This window comes from Diadema antillarum, unplaced genomic scaffold (assembly GCF_040938485.1).
Source record: "Diadema antillarum isolate AM-2024a unplaced genomic scaffold, OU_Dant_1.0 scf00000146, whole genome shotgun sequence".
NCBI lineage: Eukaryota > Metazoa > Echinodermata > Echinoidea > Diadematoida > Diadematidae > Diadema > Diadema antillarum.
Window position 1 is genome coordinate 794,132 of NW_027271035.1, and position 19,143 is coordinate 813,274.

At 39.7% G+C, this 19,143-nt stretch overlaps 1 protein-coding gene across 1 annotated transcript in view; it reads left to right on the top strand.

Annotated features, from left to right (window-relative positions):
- Positions 1–16,139, top strand: part of LOC139721618 (uncharacterized) — a 28,245-nt gene extending 12,106 nt beyond the window's left edge. The window contains exons 2-3 of the mRNA XM_071632950.1: positions 9,401–12,780; positions 14,350–16,139. Of these exons, the coding sequence (XP_071489051.1) occupies positions 9,401–12,780; positions 14,350–16,139 (5,170 nt within the window). The remainder of the gene's footprint in view (positions 1–9,400; positions 12,781–14,349) is intronic.
- Positions 16,140–19,143: the final 3,004 nt, after the last annotated feature.

Consider the following 19,143-nt stretch of genomic DNA (forward strand, 5'->3'; position numbering starts at 1 on the left):
TATAAGAACGCTGATTGCAAGGGACAGAACTTAGCATGACGTTGACGCACCAACAATGTGCATGTCGAAATTGGCAAAATCAAAATTGTCGCAGCGGTTTTCAATTATAGCTGCAAAAGGGTAGAGGGGCCTATAAAATATCAACATAATAACCACAAGTGCATGACTGCCTTTATAGAAGTTCCCATACATACTCCAAGTAACGTGGTTGTTCATATAAATTATCACATGCAAGCAAGTAAGATCAATCTTTGCAAGCTCTTTCCAACTTGTTAACAAAATTTTTTGCAGATAGTCAGCGTAACTACAAAGTGGAATGCTTTGTGTGGCTTAACTAGTATGGTGGTACAGCTGTCACACTGATATTCTATATGTACCATGTTTTAAGGGGTGTTTCTTGAAGTCATCACACCACAGACCGCGTCACAACACACGCAGATCATCCATTTTTATCGCATATATCAATCACTGAAGAGTCATTTTCAATCAATATTGACCAAAATCTGTTTACTCTTATAGTACTAATATCATAGCCGTGCTAGAGTTTGCCTTTGATGAATCACAATGTCTTTGAAAGATGGACGGCATTCAAGTATAAATCAATTTACTCATATTTTGTTTTTCAATTTGGACATTATTTTATAGGTTAACTCAGTTGTCACTAAATTTTAAATCCCCACAGAACTGGGACCAAACCTATCGTGTTTCCGGAGGAAATTGATTAAGTTGGAAGATAAAGTCAACCTCGCCTAAAAAGTCAGATCCAAAGGGACCCGTGAATATTATTCGACTTACGTGAATTTCGACTTACACGATATAACTAACATATGTTATATCCATCCGGGATTAGAATTTTTGTTCGACTTAGCCAATGTCTTGATCAAAGGCCGATTTGCGATATATCAAGTGGCTTTGAGAAGTTTATTAACATCGCCTTTATAATGGTAATGGTAATGGTTTATTTAAAAAAATTCATTTGCAACCATGAACATGGCTGAATTGCAGAATTTTGTACAGTGTAATATTTCATTTTATGGTAACATACATAATCATACAATCAGTCTACGATTAAAAGATAAAACTACACAATTATATACATACATATAGAAAGCCACCTGATAACCAAAATAGCAGAATTAATCAAATACACTTATACACACACATTGAGAAATATGCTAGGAAAATTATACATAATCTTCATATCACCATCATATACATACACAAACGTATAGACAAAAATATATCAAAAATACACAAATCATTACACTTCTCCGACAACTTTCAAATTTTGTTTACATCTTGTTTACATCAAATACATGTGCTGAAAAAAAAATAGGCCGGCAGTGATAACATATAAGAGATGTCAAACACTCGTGTATGGAAACGGTGATATATATATATATATATATATATATATATATATATATATAAACACACAAATCATTATACTTCTGCAACAACTTTTATATTTTGTTTATACATGTGCTGAGAAATAATTTAAGGGGGCTGTGATAACAAGAGATATCAAACACTTGTGTATGGAGACGGAGAGAGAGAAACACAGAAGGGGTACTTGTAAAAAGGAGATAGCAAGAAAGATAGAAAGAGACAGAAGAGAATACTAGGGAAGAGATATGCAAAAAGATATAAAATATCAAATATATTTGTTTTCATCTTCTATTTCTATCAAAATCATCATTTCAATCCATATAATCTCCTTTGCACTCGATTTAGAAATAGGCACTCGCTTCTAAACGGGTCAATATTGAAACTCCACTCCATATTCGAGTTGACTTCACTAAATCTTCTCTTTTTGAAAGCGAATTCTCAAGAAGAATTATCTACACCCTCGTCTTCAAATCACTGTAAGTTGTAATTACTCAGCAATGAAGTACCAAAGTATGATGTCATAGCCATTCATCACCATGGAAACTGGTTCTAAGGAACCTCGCCTGGGCCAAGTGTTTATGCGCGCACCTGGTTCCAACCCCAGCTATAACAACAGACTTCGACATCATCACCTATTGAGGGGGAAGTAAAGAAGAAAAATCATCCCCCAAAAGATGATTTTTATATCTTGTTGCTGCCTTCTTATGGCGCCATTTTAGGGATTTTCCTGCGAATTTGCCACTTTGTGACATGGAACTCCAGACGTGTTAACAATGCGAGATTGTCAGCTGCTTGAACCAATTATTTGCCGTCATAGTGTTAATGGCATTCCTTGACGTCTGCAGACTTGATTTATCGTCGTGTATGGTCTTCTTTTAAACTTTGCTTGATTCCCGAGCGATTCCTCGTGACTGTCTCATTTTTGCACGAGAAGAATGATATGTTTTTCAGCCATTTGTAATCAACAAACTTGCCCGTATACAGTTTCACACGTGAAAGGTAACCTCACGTTAAAGGGATGGTATAGTTTTAGTTGAGATGAGAAAGCCATGGAATTTTACAATAATGCAAATTACATTATAATGATGATGTCGTATTACTAGTCTCCCATGCCATGCATGCAAAATGATATCAACTCCATTTCTTTCTTGACGAAAAGCTCTCATTGTGTGTTATTCATTCTTTGTACAAACAAGCAACGTCTCCTCATTTCATGATTTTGTATGCCTTCAAAAACAAAAACACGTTATGATTGCAACAGTTTACTGATATTATCGTTTCTCAAACATAAATGTTAACCCTTTTTGTGTTTTAAGTGTCGAATAAAAGGGCACAGAAAACCTTATAGCATTATACACACTGTACAAAGTACCTAGCACAGAAAGTGTTAAACATTAAAACACCATACCTTTCCTATATTATTTTGTCCCGAGTTAAAGAAAACGTTACTCTCCTTTTCGTCAGATTTCATTCTTTCCATTAGAGCCAGCTTGAATCTGAGTGGAACTTACCTTTCGAGAAACAATGTGACCTAAATAATTAACGAGTGAGCTCACGACTTGCGCCCAGCTAAGGTTTGACCGGGTGGGGTTCCCGTGTTACTAAATCTAACTTTGTAGAATGGAATGCGAAGTACGCGATTAGTAGATGTAAATATAGGTCTTATTAGGGTTTGTTAATCATTAACCCATTGCTAAGCTGCCACGGGAGGCGAGTTGACGAGTGCTGTGCTGTATTCCAACCACCTGGACGCAGTGGCCTGGACAACGATGAACTCCTAAAGTTAACCTCTCAAAGTCCATCAAAGACGTTTACTTTGAAATCAATGTATTGAATGTCAAGGCCCTTGCTTTGATTTCAAAGACACTGATCATTTCGTCAAAATGATGAGTTTGCCCACTCAATATACTAAGCCCTTGTAAACTGATTTTTTAAAGATATATTTTTTAAATTTCTGTAAATCCGTTTTCAGAGAGTTTGCATAAAACTCTAAATGGCACCCATACCGCCAAGGAGGAAAATGGATTCAGTTTGTGATAATAGGCCCAACGTGATTCAATTAATGATTTCTCAATTTGGTTTGTTTCAAAGAGGTAAAAATTTTCAACTGTGTGTCAGTAATGCGCATAGCAAGCTACAGTACTTCTACTGGTTGGAATACTTCCGAGATTTACGAGTGTCCATCCTTGGTTATTTCAAACAAAACAATACGAAAATGTCACGCCAACAAAGTATATACCCATCGAATAGGAATTACAAACCATCCATCAAGTTACCTGCCCAGCGAATTGACAAATGGGTCCTAAATGATCTGACAACTACCTCCCAGACGGTTGCTACGTAAGGCGAGTCAGAAGTTAAAGAGTCGAGATGTAAACTGTCTGTACAAGTCATTTTAATACCAGCGAAGAACATTATCTAAATGTGACGAGAATTGCAGCTATGTTGAAGCCAGCATGGGCGATGAGTCGGCGACTGGGGATGCTTCGGGCTGGAAAGGCGACATCGAGTCCGATGATGGGGAAACCGAAGAAGAAGGGAGATCCACCATGGAAAACTTTGCGACTTGGTTGCTGATCGTCAGTAATTTGTTTCCCAGTCTCGTTGTCGGCGTCGTGTACGATCGACTATCAGGACTGCGTGAGATTGGCGGAGAGGAAAATGAGGAAAAGGCGGGCAAGTGGGTATAATCCTACTCTTATGGTTTACTATAATGATGATGGTAAATCCTGTACTAAAGATGAGGTGGATAATAATCCTGATATTAAGTTTGTTAGATGGGATTCATAATGATACATGTAAGAATATATTATCTTCGAGGTCATGACATAGTGCTCATATATTATTATAATTTTATGTACAATAATTTGATATAAGGTAGTGTGGCTATTGAATCGGCATTTTGGAAACATAATATATATCCAAACTGTACTGAAACTATATCAAAGTCAATTCTGACACTTTAAGGAGGCATGAATAAATTGAGGTAAAAGGTATGACGGATTACAGTACCATCACGCAGTAACCTGTGTGAAACCATAGAATTGTGTGACGGCCAACAATGAAATGGTATCATGATCCTTTTTGTCAACCCTCAACTCGGCTCAGATCTACATTTTAATTCGTCATGTGGCTTTTATTATACTGCTTGATTTCACAAAATGTAGAGTTTTGTAGCCGCGTTTGACTCAAAAAGGTGTTAAGATTCTTTAAAAAGTTTGATATACATAGATATGAATTTTAATAGATAGAGTGTCCAACTAAAATTATTGCCAAGGAGCGTTGTCGTGGTACCCCTTTCTGTACCAGGGACTTTTGACAGCGTGTAACAACGTCATGAGGTTTTCTATGCTAATCGGCACCAAAGCACACGAGGGGTTACTTAAAGCAGTCCCAGTGAGGTTTTGGTTAAAATTTCACCGTTATCGCTATAGGGTATGTGGACTCCTATAGTTTATCGTAATGAGCGGAACTTTACAAGTTTCCCCACATCACTCACGTTTTCTATTGTGAAGGAATGAAAAACCAATCTCACTTTAATATGAAGTAATTCTTTGTCTGCACGAGCTACTCCATTGAAACACGCAGGCTGACTCATAACAAAACGTTTCTGCGAGGACCAATCTTCCAATTCTTGCCTTGCATTACTTCGGGTCACTGCATTTTCAAAATGCTCTTATTTTCTTTGGCACATTTTTCTTTGTTGCAGCAGAAGGGGGAATTTCGCAGCACACGTATAAATGCTAGAATGGTCTATGTAATAAGTACAAGCGACACCAACAAAATTGGGTTTATTTTTCCCCGATTAGATTCAGTTCTATTCGGTTTAATTTCTAATACAAAGGATGTAAACTTTAGGACTTAATTTGCTAATTTTACTTAGTGGCAGATTGATATTCATGTTTTATAAAACCATATAAAACATAATCATTTTAGATTCGATTTTGCTGAAACCTCGACCATTCTGTTCGTTTGATTTTACTCTAATTATCAAAACCGAAATCAATGTGAATTAAAATCACACTGGAATCCCAAGAGAACCTAAACGCCAGGCCGACATCAGGGGGCATTTCATAATGCATTTTGTCCGAAAAAATTGTCGGACCAATTTGCTCTAAGCCAATCAGATGCAAGGATTTCAGTAGCTTTTAACAGTTTGTCAGAAAAATATCCGACCAAACTGCTTCATGAAATGTCCCCCTGGTCTGCCAGTAGGCATAGATGGAAATCAGTGCACAGTAACATTCTGCTGTATTTATTATACTCAACCTCCCTCCTTACCTGTATTGATACACCATTATACCGTGGAAAACAGCATTTTGACTATAAATCACAAATCTACTTTGGAAATCGTTGATCTTATGAATGAACTGATAAAAACAATTCGGTACATATAGAGTGAAGGTATATTCGATATCGAATTAAAGTTTGTTGAATTCATTGAATATTTTAAAAATGCGAATGCTATGCAGTGGTAAATGTAGTTTTCTGATGCAGCCTGTCACGATTCAATTTTAAGTAGGCACTAGGCGTCAAAAATAGCACAGCTCTTTGTATCGCCATCGGATATAGGCCTACATCTACTTTATCCTTGGATTTGATCAACTTTTCTAACTCATAATTTCTCAAGTAAAATCAGATACTCGATATAATTTATTACCCCAAAATGACAATAATTGACTAAAATAATAATGTACATGATATGAAGGGAACTCATCAAACTATGAAAAGCCCACTTTTGCTTCAGGAATCAATTTTTGTTTTGTTTTGATTTGTTTTGTTTTGTTTTGTTTTGTTTTGTTTAACAAACCAGGGTACGCCAGCTCTTCGTGATACATTTTAAGTCTCCCTCCGTAATTATTTACAATTTTCTGGAGCCTGAAATGAGTCTATCATCGTTGAGCAGGTTCAAGGCGATTATGAAATAATTGGCAAACATCGATCGTTCGCTACACTGTGTGCAACATTGCACTACACAGCGCTCTGTGAAGAGATCGTCTTTCTTCACAGTAGAGTGAGCCGCAGGTTTTCAGCAGCAGATTTCCTTACGTGTGTTTGCTTGGTATTGTCCTGTCTCGTGAGGTTTTTGTTGTGATTTTGCGTCCTGTATGGATCGTCCAGTTAATCCTTTCTTTCTATTTGAGCTTTCATGCAACAGCTCCGCAAAAGTGAATTGAAAGTGTATAACTGTGAGTCGTAGCTGCATGGGCTTGTGAGGATCTATGATCGGCAGTATTGTCAGTTGCTCAAATATAACTGTGCAATTTACTGCAAGATACAAGACAGCTGCTTCATCCGGTGTTTATCTTCTGTATGCGCCATTATCAAGGAATTAATACGTCTTGAGAGCTACGATAACAATAGCTGTCTAATTGGCAGGCTACAGCATCATAAAAGTTTTGGTGAGTACCAACATGCAGCTCACAAGCTACCATGTATCACCCAAACATACGTTATTGCACGGGGACGTGTGTTTTATTACCAAACTACATCAACATGCTATAGCTGCTGCTCAGCTCAAACATATTTCTAGAGTCATGAGCGAAAAAGAAAGACGATCAAGTCCGTTTCAGGCGTCTTTTTCGACTGGCAAGACTTTTTTTCACTCCAACCCGTGCTCATGCATCCCGCCAACTGTCAAGATTCCCCCATTACAGCTCACGTGTTTCTATTCACGCCATCGGAACCAGGGTTCTAGTTTAACGAAAAGAGAGCAACCTATAAATCGGCGGGAATGAATTGCAATTTATTATGTTATCTATCTATTCTCCTTTTTATTCTTCACTAATTCATGTGGTTCGGTCACGGGAGCCACCATTTCTGGTATTGTGATGAAGACCCCATTGCGATTCAATGTCTTCCTTAACCAGTACGCCAGTGTATGATTATTGTAATCATAGTCACTGCATGGTTTTTACGATTTCGCATTCTGTTTTGATTTGTACCTGTAAATAGCGGAAATGCTGTTTGTAAGAAACACACCTTTATTTGACGTTCTGAGTTTGTGCTTTATAGTATATCGAAATCTGCGGTTTATCGCTTTATGAAAATGTCAATACAGGCATTTCTGGTTGCTGGATAAGAGGAAATAGATACAACTCATGTGACCCAAAGAATGCACTCTAACCCTGAACAGCAAATACCAAAGGTCTGTTAGGCAGAAAGAACGCGCCATAAGTCACTGACTCCCTCTGTTATTAGCGCATAATACACAGGGCAAACTTCTTTACCACTAACGTACTATGCTTGAGTCCGACCAAAGGACACCTACGCCATTTTTCTTGGTTGCAAACAAAGAAGTATATAAGCATTGCAATTGTTCTGTGCATATTAGGATATAGCACCACGATATTGTTGTCCTAAATTATACAGGAGAACTCGTCATAGTTCAATGCCACAATTGAATATGCGGGAAAGATTGCACTTACACACACACACACACACACACACACAATGTTGTAGTTATCTATTCATACATACGCATATGATAAGGTTTTCGGTCCTTAAATCCGATTTAAACAGCAAATTTCAGTTCAGAAGTATGGATCCTATGTCTATCTTGAAATGACGCACATTTTTATATGCGGTATTATAGCCTTTTAGGTGATAAAAACAATAAAGGCACTGATACATGTCGTTTATATAGGTGTGTGCCAAATACATGTACATGTAAAAGGCTTTTGTGTAGATACCAGAAACTTCATTGTTTTCAGTCATGAAGTATATATACCAAGCATGTTTTATGCTGACACAAATGACGAAATATGAATACAATCAGAAGTATTAGCGTCAGGACGTGTTTGTTTACTTCAGTGCTTGAAACTGATGTGTATTGTGCATTTCAAAAACTTGCTTTGTCTTGTTTTGAACTGCATTATTGGTATTATGAACTGCAGCATAATGAAGAAAATACTGTGCCATGAATTCAGTATTTTCGTCTTGAATAGATTCAATTCTGACTTAATCAATGTCACTCGTTTGACTGAGGTTAAACTTGATAGTACCTCAAAAAGAAAATGACACAATTCAATTCGTAAAGGTGATCAATGCAAGACGCTAAATTTAATGGTTGCCTACTTCAAAATTTCAATAACGATTTAAATGTTTTGAAGTGTTGTTAATTCAGATTATTGAGAGACACTTGATTGCGATTTATACTCAGTTGTTTCCGAATCAATGCTGCTGGTTACCTCGAACTTTGAGCAAATGTCACTTTAACGTTTTTGTTAATCTTGCGAACGTGTGCACGCTTTGAAACAGGTCTGTATACGTGTAGAACTGTAATGTCAAAGCAGTCCAGGCTATTATGTACCCCGAACAAACAGCCCCTTATCACTCTTACTATGTGTATGATAATGAGGACAAGTCCAAAGTCCTCTACCCGTGCTGGTACAATTTGGAGGCTTGGAAATAACGGAACGCGAGCCATATAATAGTGCTATACCATCCATCTTTTTGTATACAACAGGCAGATACAACCGACGAGAAGATATAGTGGGTGTGTTGCACCATTTTGTAAGCACGAACGAATAGCCGCCACTCTATTGTTAAAGACTGCTTGCCTTGTCTAACGTTGCTGCATTATTCTTCGCTCTGCAGCGATCTGAGTGTGATGTAGAATATCTACCTGAAAGTAGAGTATGCTAAAAACATCCTTTTCATTATTCGTATCTTGTTGTACAATTCAATTCATGCGCACATGAAAAAAAATACGTGAATCGCTTAATACCTATCAATTGAGTCAATCAAATAAAAGGTGCCTATCTAATGTAATATTTTGGAAATAACACTTGCAGAAAGTAAAGTCGTCATTATTTGTATCATGATAAGATTTTTTTTGAGTGTTTCAGTTATTTTCATTGACTTTCAAGAATGATGACTATAAAGTATTCAAAAAGGTTAACCTTACTTTTGTTTTGATCAACGTGATCTACATGTGCATTTTGTATACAATATTCTTCCGCAGTGGTAATTATTTCCTTTGGTCATTTTTGTCTTTCAAAATTCACAGAAACGGCGAGTCAGACGAGGACGAATTCGGCACCGACATCGACAATCCTGACAAGTCGATGTCCAGAGGTCAACGATCTCTCGACACCTTACAGGAGCAACCCGATGTACCCAGCCACAAAGATCTCAGTAAGCCGGAGGATGAGAATGCAAACGAGCAGAGGGAACAACTCTTTGTGGATGCCAGCACGCCCGGTGGGAGCGAGAGTGAGGGTAGCTGTGACGAATATGCAGATGTAAGCGAAACCTTGCCACACGCGTCTGACGGAGAGTCCGCCGGTGAAAGTTGTTCTGTCAAGAATGAAAGCCGCGGTGAAGAGCGAATATATCAGGATTTGGCCCGTGAGATTGTCAACTGCGCCATCGACAGTGCCGTTGTAGATTACACGACGAAAATGTCCGACCCGCGAGAAGAAAGATCGCCGTCACCGAAGAGATTGGGCGAGGTCGACCAGGATCGCCATGACCCCTCACCAATGTCTGAAGGTGACACAGACATCAAACAAGATAATATAAAACCTTCTGCAGAGCAGAACGACGAAAGAAACGGTGTGCCTTTTGGTGACAGTATAAAGGATGATGAAGATGGTATGCAAACACCAGATTCATCACAAGAAAACGTTGATACGAATGACACTGATATGACACACGAACAAATAGTTAGTGAAATCTCAACCCCTGAAGAATCATCCGTTCCATCTGCAGGAGAGAGTGAATTGTTCGGTAGTGACGGCACTAGTGTAACCACCCTAAGCACATCATACGGGATTGTACAATCTGAAGACGTTCCAAATGCTCCCATGGTAAATAATGCAGTGGATGATGATATTGCCGACGTCGACGAGGAGTCAGACGGGGCTACGACGTCGAGCGAGGCTGACACCGTCAAAGATGCCGGTAAAGACATCGCAGCTAGAGAGGCATTGCTAGAGAAACCAGACTCCACAGAATCCCCGGATGACGTAGATGTAGGTGAAAATGAAAGCTTTAGGAGCCAGTACAGTGAAGACGATGGCAAGGACGAAACATCTAACACCGAGCGACAACAGACTGACTTTGCTGATTCTGATGTCAGTGATATTACAGATGGCATGCAAGTAAACAAACCAGCTATCCCAGAAATTAAGATAGATACAGTAGAAGACAGAGTTGAGTCAGATGATGAAGAGGAACTGGTCGCACCAACAGATAAACAGAGCTATGAACCAAGTGAAATAAATGCTCCAGATCCTAGTTCATCTGGTCTCGCTGACACATCCGAAAATGCTGAATATCCAGCTGATAGCCAAAGAGCTGACCCAGATATCATTGTGCCTTCCAAGGCGTCAACCATGAATCCAAGGGACCTGTCTGAAGTATTGACATCTCTGATAGGGGAAGATATACCAGTTGTTTCTGGTGAGGAGAACCATTCGTCCGTTGATGCCAAAGATGGCTTATTGGAATGCATGACTGCTTTAGAGGATCTCAATGTGGCAAGTGTTGATGAAGAGTCTGCTGTACGGGATCAAAACGATCAGATAAGTGAGGATGTCATCACAGTCACGGTCGCAAAGGCAGATGAAAGTAGTAGAATTCCTCTTTCTTCTCTGTTCGCACCAGAAAATGAAAACACTGATGTAGATGTGAACATTTCAACGACTGACCAAGATGCAGAAGACGATTTTGCTGCCGAAAATTTTGACAGCAAAGAAGAACGCCGAGAAACAATTGCATCTGAAGACGAAGTAGATATCCTAGTCACATCAAAAGATGATCCCCATAAAACTGAGAATTCCAGCAATATTCTAAATAATGATGCAGCTGACGAGTCTTTTACACCTGCCTTTTGTCAAGAGGAGGAATCGGGATATGAAGCAGTTAGTCCAGCCCATGATGATGAAAGTGATATGGCAATAAGTCAAGGAGATACATCTCGGTTACAAGATGATCTCTCCAACACCGAGAAAGATGATCATGTAATCTGTCTTGCTGGAGGAGCTGAAGCCACGATACCAAATGACCAGCCATTGCTTGACCATCATGCGGAAGAGGACGTACTTGAATTGAATGGTGAAGAAAAACAGACTGTGAAAGCTTGTTATGATGAATATGTTGATGATTCAAGTGAAGTTAAGGCATCTGATTTTGCTAACATTAACGAAAATGCTGAGTATCCAACTGATAGCCAAACAGCTGACCCAGAAATCATCGTTCCACTCAAGGCATCAACCATGAATACAAGGGACCTCTCTGAAGTATTAACATTTCTGACAGGCGAGGATATACCAGTTGTTTCTGGTGAGGAGAACCATTCGTCCGTTGATGCCAAAGATGGCTTACTCGAATGTATGACTGCTTTGGATGATCTCAATGTGGCAAGTGTTGATGAAGAGAACGACGTATCAAGGGATAAAAATGATCAGATAATTGAGGATGTCATCGCACCCATGGCCGTGAAAGCAGATGAAAGTAGTAGAATTTCATTTTCTTGTCTGTTGGCGCCAGAAAATAAGACCTTGTTTGATGCAGACGACGTTTGTGCAGCTGAGACTTTAGATACCGTGGAAGAATACCAAAGAAAGTTTGCATCTGAAGATGAAGTAGATGCCCCAGTTGCATCTACAGAGGATTCAAAGAAAACACCAGCTTTTGATGATACAGACCACGGAGAGGAAAGCATAGATGTTAATATAACTTCGCCAAATGCACCGGAAGCGCCACCTGATGATAAATCCCGTAACTACCTTGAGGATGATATAGTGCGCATAGATGCTGGGAAGGGAATAAATCGCCAAATCAGTGTCAGAGAACTCTTACAATCACTGGATGGCGAAACGCCACTTGAAGGCGGTATCAGCGATGTCGATGACAACAAACCTTATCCAGGCAAGAGGGTGATCACTGATGAAATGGTGAGAGAAGCTATTGCATTCTTAATGACGAAACCGTTCTATTATTCCTACGGCATGTACGACAGTCGGGACAATATCTTCTATACCTATGTCGACTATGATGATGATTCGGCTTTCAAAGGTGAAAGAACTTTTGCTCTTGTTAGAACCCCATCTGACCATACGAAAGAAGTAAAGTCAGCAGTCTCTGCTCTTTTGCCGCCTTCTCGCTTAAAAAATTACAATTCATTAGATATTAACCATGTCGATGAGGTCGTCCAAAAAGAACACAAAAACCCCAAGGATGCCACGACCAACCTCCATGACCTGTTTGCTGTGCTGGACGACAAAGCAACAAACGCCAGTGACCCATCTCAACCTGTTACCGAAGTGCACTTTGATGTTTCGAGTGCCGCTGTTGAGGAGGCAGTACCTGAGATAATGGAGCCAGATCACATCACACACTCAGATGATGATTCTTCCACAGCATCAAGTTCACAAACCTCAGGTAGATAAAGTATCAATGTTACAACGTGTGATTGTATACTCTATAAATCCCAGAACTATCTGTGATGTCCTCCCTAAAAATTCCCTATTTTTGATGTCACCATTTTAGACTTTTACTGGTTTTGAACGAATTCTGGAATTGTCGAAATTGCAATAATCCTTTCTATCTAGCGTTCAATAATTTCTAAAAGTAGTAAAAAAGCCGTAAACTTGTTTCTTTCTATTGCGCAATCAGTTCTGAAAGTTGTCAGAATCGTTTTAACTTGTTTCTGTATGGGGGTACTGATGATGGAGCCTTGGATCATGGCATGGATCTTTGTTACCGAAACGCACATGTATTCTGAAATTGACTCCAGCCTAAAAAGTGAAAAAAATTTAACGAATCTTGAAAAATACATACAGTGCATAATCAAAAATTAGAGAGAACTTCGTATGTCCTGAATGTACGAGAAGAATATAATTTTCTCACCTGGTGATCTCACTGCCGTGATAGCAACGACCGTGCAACATGTACATGTACAATGTTTGATGAGTCAGTCAAACAAGATGGTAATTCAAGTATATTCCACCCTACCTTAACAACGACTGATATAACCAGAAATTTTTTATGTGACATGAATGGATCAAGAAAAATTTATTCATCGTCACTCGATGACCACATCATTATTAGAATGACTCTTTAACTACTCCTCTTTATATACTAACAAAATATGTAATGTTCTCAACTCCTTTCGCACAAATGAAATGATATATTTTTATGCAAATACCGTCATCAATCGAAATTACATGGAAACATTTTATTAAAGCTTAATCACCATTGGAATAAATTATGTCACATGTTTGGTGTTGTGACAGTAACTATAATCAACGTCACAAAGACTCAAATTGAAAAGGAGGGTGGACTCTAAAGCAAATAAAATGCACTCAGAACAAAATGAAATGTGTCTGCAAACTATTAGGAGCATCATATTCTGGTAAATTTGCCAGTTTTAAAGTATCTCTTGTCTGAAATATTGATATACACGTGTACGAATACACGTAGTTAGTATTACCAAAATTAATACAGAGAAACTTGTCGAGGTACAATGTACATTGTAATACTCCAGTTACGCATAAGCTTTTTACCTGCGTCGTAATCGGCAACTGTGAAAAACAAACTATGAAAATCCATGGAATGTCAAAATGTAGGAAATAGCACAAGTGGAAGTGGCGACAACGATGATATGCCGCAGCAACAGTACGGCTATCAAAAATTCCCGCTCCTTTTTTCACATGGTCGATTTTTTGCCAGAAAAAGGGAAGGGACGATAGCTCACCCATTCCATAATAGCCTACTTTCAGAAGAATAACAGCCACAAATGCGCTGGCCACCCCAAACAAGCCCCCTGCTCTTTATAGTGTAGTATTCAAGACTAATTCCAGTGCTAAATGATTTGTTTATTTGTTTATTTATCTATTTATATATACATTTCATTTATTTATTTATTTATTTATTTATTTTTGCTCGCATAGATATAAAAGTCAATATTCAAAATCAACCAACCATGCATTTTCTTTCCTTCTTGTCAAGGTACCTACATCCTCGACAATGGCATCATCGAAGAAGAAGAGGACATTTCGCAAACCGAAGAGGTGCCCAATGCAGAAAGGCAGAATGAATTTTCAAAAACGTCTTCTGACGATTACGAACCGAGACTGACTACCAGACGTTATCGATCTCCGTCTCCAGATGAGTACGAAACTCGTCAGAGGGAGCCTGAGAGGGAGCCTGACCGGGAGCCTGACCGGGAGCAACCCAAGGCCGGTCGTGTCTTCTTCATCACCAGTGCCATGCTGGCCCAGCTAAGCGAACAGCAATCTGAGCCAGAACAAGAGAACGGTTTCCACAGACCACAGAGTCGCTCGGCTTCATCTGAGTCCGGTTCTAGCGACAGTGATCGTGAGTACCCTCCAGGTTATAGGCCAATGAGCGATCCAACTTTTCCGCAAGAGCCCCGGATGGTGGAAACCACTCGACAGCAAGAGGAAGCGTCCCGTGGTGGTTACCCTCAGAACACTTTAAGTGCCGACTATGACTCAGAGGAAGGCCCAATGAGGTTCAGACCGATTCCTAACCACGACTCTTTGGTAGAGTCGAGAGAGCGATCTCCATTTTCCCCGCCACAAGGAAACCAGCAGATCGTTAATCTCCCACCGAATGACCAGGCAGTGAGTGATTACGACTCGACTCCAGAACTACTTGAGATCGAAAATCGCAAGCACAAAGAGATGCCTCCTTCATCGTATTATAATGAGCCTAACCAGAAGACAAGCAATGGCTTAGGGGACTATGACGGTAACGATAAACACTTGCAAGGTAACTTCCGTCCGGTTATGAAGCCAACCGCAAACCAAAGTGCTGATGTGGCCAATAAACCTACCGCATCTCCCGTTCGACAAGCGACTGAATCGCGTCCCCACGCGGTGTTTAGCATAAGGGGAAGGATAGATGACGCAGCACATTCTGAAGCCGAGCTTGTGCCTGGAACAAATGGTGCCTATAACGCAGAGGATATCCACGACATTCATGGAGATTACATAGTGCCTGAAAATGAGTCAGAAGCATTTGCTTCACCAAGTGACATTATCAGCCAGGAACCGCACCATCAAAGTGAGGACAATACTTTGTCTCACTCGGACTATCTTGGTTCGGCATCGTCCTCAGACAATGAATACGAGGTCGGTGAAGGAAACGAGTCGTTCACTTCCGGAGAGCGCGTGTTTGCTGTGGTTGGTACCCCAGGTGACACTACCGCAATGACTGTGATCGGTGCAATCGAAGTGTATCGCTCTGAGGAAGATATGGAAACGCAGAAAAGTCTGTTTTCCTACGAAATCAGCAGGGGTCGTGCCGGTCCTGATGGCAAGATCAAAAGACTCTTGGAACAGTCAATTACATTTGAACATCGGTCAGATGAACCAGGGGTCACCGAGGCAGACGGCCAAGTACAGGAAGAACCAACTAGGGCTGGCTACTCGACAGAGGATTCTTTTGCCGCTGCTGACCTTCAGCTAGAGCTTCCTTGCGATTCCATGGGCGAAGAACTCTCCGACAGAGAAGGTCTCCAGCGCCAAGTCAACGCTCTGGACAACCTGCTGTCCGAGAAGACCCTGGAGCTCCAAAGCTTCAAGGATCATTACCCGTGGCTGGACCGGTTACTGGCGAATCCGAAGGAGACGCTGCCGGGATACAGCGAAGGGGAAATCGTTGGTCTCATGCAGGTGTACAAGCAGCTGGAGGAAGAGGTCCTAGAGTACATGAACATTTACAAGGAAACCAAAACACAACTTACCGAACTGATAGCAATGCAAAGATCATGATATTTTACTCAATTTCCTGCTGTTTGCGACAGCGTCGTAGAGTGACGAAAGTTACACATGAAGCCTGCAAGTATAGAATTACATGCCTTTTCATTATTTTCATAATGTATCAGTTTGAAAGAGTGATCTTGCAACTTCTCGTCTTTGTACCTGAGTGTGTTGGGTGCTCACCTGAGCCAAAGGCTCATTCGGGCGACATATTGCGATCCGCTAGCTCAGTGCTTCGAGTGGAGAAAGTACCCGGAAGGTATTCCTCGAATCCTGCCAGGAAAGTTATTCCAAAAGACAATACAACATGTACTTATTCTTCCGATTCAGTACTGATGGGACCAAGATGAGCAGGATGTACCTGCATTGGTCGATGAAGAATGATGATATTGATTCTAGCGTTTCTAGCGTTTTCTTATGTATTCCCTTTTAGGGGGTCAAAGTGAAAATGAGAATATACGTGTCTTCTAATTTTCCTGAAAAAGTACAAGCATAAATGATGTGTATCAAATTGTCAACCACAGATTAATAAGACCTCATGCATGTTGTTCAAGTTTATAATGTGGCAAGAACAAAACGTTGCAAAGGGGTCCTCTTCCACAAATTCCTACGACGTTCTAATTGTTTGTTATAGTGAATTCAAAATGAAAATTATTTACGCTATGGCCTTGGCAGTCTAACTGTGCCCATGGAATGATAACTTTTCAAATCAGTGGCAATCTGGCCCCGAGCCCGAAAAGATGAGCTCGCAATCAATATTCCATTTTTTTTTTCCAGATGACTTGATGGGGTCCAGATTGTGTGTTATGTGAGTTCGCTTATCGTGTGTTTCTTTGTGCTAATGATGTCGTTACTGTTCGAAAGTTATTATAATGTATTTTGTTTGGTATGCACTGTTTTGGTCATTTGAAATAGTTTCATTTCCAGAAAGTTTATTTTTAATATTTATATAGCTTTAAAAGTAGAAAAAGAAGAAGAACTTAGAATGATCATCATTTAATGTGATATATCTTTTAACTTTGTAGATATATACCATAATTAACAGTCTTCCCTGTTAACAATTATTTATTAGTAGTACAGCTGAACGAGCCTTAGTTTACTTCGGCAACCCTCCCGTTTGCCAGAATTTTATGTCATTGTGTATATTTAGAACAGGATGTTGCTCTTCATGGCAAACTATTGTGGGTTGTCGTAGAATACAAGAAGTGTATCAAGTAGGAGGAAAAAAAAGATAACAGACCATCCTATACTGCAATACATGTGTTTGAGGCGCCATAATCATGGCACAGGACATTTCATTTTGTTCATGGAAAGCGGTTTTACGTAAATACGTGTACATAGTTTATCAGTATCGGGGGCCCTAAGATAGTGTAAAGCTAACCGGAGAGGGCAAAATTAAGATACAGTACAAGTACCCGTTAATCCTCTATCGACTAGCTTTCGGAAAGGCGATATAGACCATTATGGAGATCCTGAATGGTGTCCGAGAATGAACGATGGGTTGTTGCCCTCGATATTTTCTCATGCTGTAAGTTATGTTTCGCGGGATTTCTCAATAATCTATGAGAGGAAGTTTTACGCTCCATTCAAATATTCTTCTTGTAGTCTACCTTCCCCTCACACCCTTATCGTGCTGTATGTGGCCGTAGACGTCTCAGATGTGTCCACTGTGTGTCATTATAAGCCTTTGATATAAAGAACATTTTAGTATCACGTGAATCAAAAGCCCTCTTTTATTCGTAATGATTAATCTTTTGTAACAGTTATGTATATATAATATTTTCAATTAATGTGAAACATTTTTATCTGAGATGAGCTCTTTGTTCTTACAATGTTGATGAATAACGATGAGTTCCATAAGTACTAGTGTTACGCTATTAGTGCAAAGAAGTTTCAAACGGCCCTGAAGCGTTGTTCTTTTGCAGGAGGAAAGCCTGCTGCAGAGGAATGGGCCTTTTGTAACTGCTGATAAAATCAGTTCCGTTATTCGTCCCCTAAACAAGTTGGCCAAATAAGATGTGTCTTGGTAGATGCATTGCTGTATTCATAATACATATTGTGCTCCAGTCTCCTGATTCATTTGATTTGTATTGGATTCTGCGTGTTAACAGTACTAGCCTGAAGGTTCTGTCGCCATTAACGATACATGTATTATGATAGAAATGAAATTTACCATTACCAAAGATTGCCTTATATTGGCTACGGTTGCGTCACTCTTCATGTTCAAATGGTTGAAAGTAAATATTGCGTAAGCATGCAGAATATTATCAGACACCGTTTAAGACGGCCAAGGCAACCCATCAGTCATTGCTGCCATAGAAATGTGTAAAGATTATAAATAGGTAGGCCTATTATGTCACAACATAGGAACCTACTTCAGTAAACACGTACATGTAAGTGTAATGCGTATATTCAGGAGCATTCTAAGATTCAAAGAGTCACAGCAAGACGCAGAGGTGCTGGTCATGATTATGTAACGACATGCACATGGTTTGGATTTGACTTCTTGCATTCTATCCCAGAGTGCCGTCGCATTCACGTCAGGTTCTTTTTCAAGAGTACTGAAAGTGGAAACTACCGTAAAATCTACATGATGTTGGCTGTCATCATCCAGCATTCTGTAGAAATTTGTACAAATGTATCTTTCTACAGCTGAAAGTTGTCATGATGTTGCAACCAAAACATGCATATTATGTGTAAGTGTTATAATCATCATCCAGCGCTACACTTGCCTAATGGAGTTTTGATCAGATAAGTAACGTGACGATGACATGTTGAGCATTTTGGCTTCCAAAGAGCAAGAATGCATCATTTATCTTGAAATAAACTAAAACAAGCACTTGACGCCCATCCCTTTCCACGCTAAGAAAAATAGGTTCAACTTGCACCCTCACGGGTGCAACTTTGTACCTTTCAGACCAGTGAGCACCTTTCTAGTATGAAAGGTAAACATTTTATTGCATCCATAAAGGTGCAAAGCTGAACCTATTATCCTTAGCGTGTAGGTTCGGAGTAA